The sequence below is a fragment of the Danio aesculapii genome, chromosome 7 (assembly GCF_903798145.1).
Source record: "Danio aesculapii chromosome 7, fDanAes4.1, whole genome shotgun sequence".
NCBI lineage: Eukaryota > Metazoa > Chordata > Actinopteri > Cypriniformes > Danionidae > Danio > Danio aesculapii.
The window spans coordinates 10,474,462-10,476,961 of NC_079441.1; the positions used below are offsets into that span (position 1 = coordinate 10,474,462).

General features: G+C 29.6%; 1 protein-coding gene across 1 annotated transcript in view; it reads right to left on the reverse strand.

Annotated features, from left to right (window-relative positions):
• Window positions 1-2,500, reverse strand: part of adamtsl3 (ADAMTS-like 3) — a 328,086-nt gene that overhangs the window by 152,556 nt on the left and 173,030 nt on the right. Inside the window, exon 8 of the mRNA XM_056461028.1 lies at window positions 724-798. Coding sequence (XP_056317003.1) covers window positions 724-798 — 75 coding nt within the window. The remainder of the gene's footprint in view (window positions 1-723; window positions 799-2,500) is intronic.

The window sequence follows — 2,500 nt, forward strand, 5'->3', positions numbered from 1 at the left end:
ATCATCAAATGATCAATCAAATGATCGATTAAGCACTCAAAATTAACAAGCAATCAAACAATCAATCAAATGTGGATTGAATGAATGAATGAATCGACCAACCAATCAATAAATCAATCAATTTGTATATTTGAATAAAAAAATCCTTGGTCATAAATTAATTTAGTAATAAATAAACACATCTGCCTAATATTGGAATAAATCAAGACCAGCCTTAATCCATACTAAAAATAAGGTCGAAATAACAAAAGAAATATCAAATATAACAATCTATATATCAAATATATTATGTTAAATATAAAGTCTTATTTCTGTTTCTGCTGATTTCCAGTGGAAAAATAACCAGGACATTTGTGAGATTCATCCAAAGAGTGTTAACTTTCAGACTGTGGAAATGTTTAAAAGGGAAAAAGATAAAGGAGGAAACATTTGTGGGTATTTGAGAGGAAAATAAAATTAGCCTTTCCTTGACAGCTGAGCATGTGATCTGCCTAACTCTCAAAACACTGTGAGATTATATTAAAAGTGAACTCCAAGGCTTCTGTCGTGTGGCAGAAAGCTGGATTAATTCATAATGCTAATGATGAGTTCTCCAGCAGAGATCTCAGACTCATCCTAAAAAGTCAGAAACTGTGATAGGTTAGTGTCAAGACAGGGATTAAAACCAGAAGCTGTGAGACACAACAGACCGCTGTAGAAAGTTAATAATATGAATAATCTCACCGATCATGTCTGGTCCCTTGGCTGTTATCCTGAGGCCTCTGCTTCCCATCGGTACTTCAATCACTGTCTTCATGGCTGCAAAAAAACCCACAAACCAGAAAGTCATTAAAGTGACACATAAGAGCTCCTTTTATGATGCTTTTTTTGATAATATCTTTCATGTAGCGCCTAATGCAGCTGTTAGTGGATGTAAAAGGTCTGCAAAGTGTCCAAAAAATCAAAGTGAGGCAGCCAAAACGAGAAGAAATTGTGTTTCTGAACTGCCTGAAATGAGTCGTTGGTAATTCCAACTCTACTTCCTACACAAACCTTGAATGAATCTTAGCATGAATGAACGAATCTTGACAGGAATCTTGACATGAATCTTGGCATTATTAAATCAATGAAGAACGAATGACCAAATCAATCAATCATTCAATGAATCAATGTGTTAAAAGCGAAGCCTGTTTACCGTAAAAATACGCCACAATGCAATAAACAATTAATATAATGTAAAACAAATAACTAATATTGTTTGTTTACTTATTCGCTTTGTTTATTCCAAATATAAAAATTTAGTTTCAATAGATTTTTAGGATGAAAATATGATTCATTTGAGAGGGTGGGTGTGAACTTTCTGAATACTTGAATCAATTTCGATAAGTGAATGAATCTTGAATGAATGAATGGATCTTGACATGAATCAGCATGAATGAATGAATAAATGAATGAATGAATGTAGAACGATTAGACAAATGAATGAATGAATGAACAAATGAATGAATGAAGATCGAATTAACAAATGAATGAATGTATGAATAAATAAAGAACGAAATGAATGAATTAATGAATTAATTAACCAACTAACTATTGAATGAATGAAAGAATAAATGATTAAATCATTGACTCAATCAATCAATCAGTCAACCAACCAACCAATCACTCAATGAATCAATTAATGAATCAATCAATGAATGGTTGAATCATTGATTAAATCAAACAAAAAATCATTGAATCCATAAATCAATCAATTAACCAACCAACCAATCAACCAACCAACTAACCAACCAATCAATCATTTAATGAATGAATGAATGAATGAATATGTGATTGCATCATTCACTCAATGAATCAAACAAACAATCATTGGATGAATCAATCAATCAATAAATAAATAAATCAATGAAGCTATTAATAAAATGATTAATCCACGAATGAATGAATGAATGAATCAATCAATCAACCAATGAACAAAAGAAATTAATGAATAGATAATAGAAACAACAAATCAATAAAACGATTAATCAAATGACCAATAAATAACTGAATCAATCAGCCAATGTCTAATGTGTTTGTTTAAATAAATACTGTGAACAAATGATCAAATCAATCAATCAATCAATCAATCAATCAAATCAATCATAAAATTAATTAATGAATGATTCAATCAATCAATCAATAAATCACTCAATCAATCAAAGAAATATTTAATGAATGATTCAATCAATCAATCAATCAATCAATCAATCAATCAATCAATCAGCCAACCAAAAAAACAATTAATTAATGAGTGGACCATTGAATGAATCAATAAATGATTGAATCACTGACTCAATCAAACAATCAATCATTGAATTAATCAATGTGTTAAAAGTGAAGCCTATTCACCGTGAAAATATTCCACAATGCAATAAACAAACAGTATAATGTAAAACAAATAACTAATATTGTTTGTTTACTTATTCGCTTTGTTTATTCCAAATATAATTATTTTATCTCAGTAAAGTTTTAGTATAAA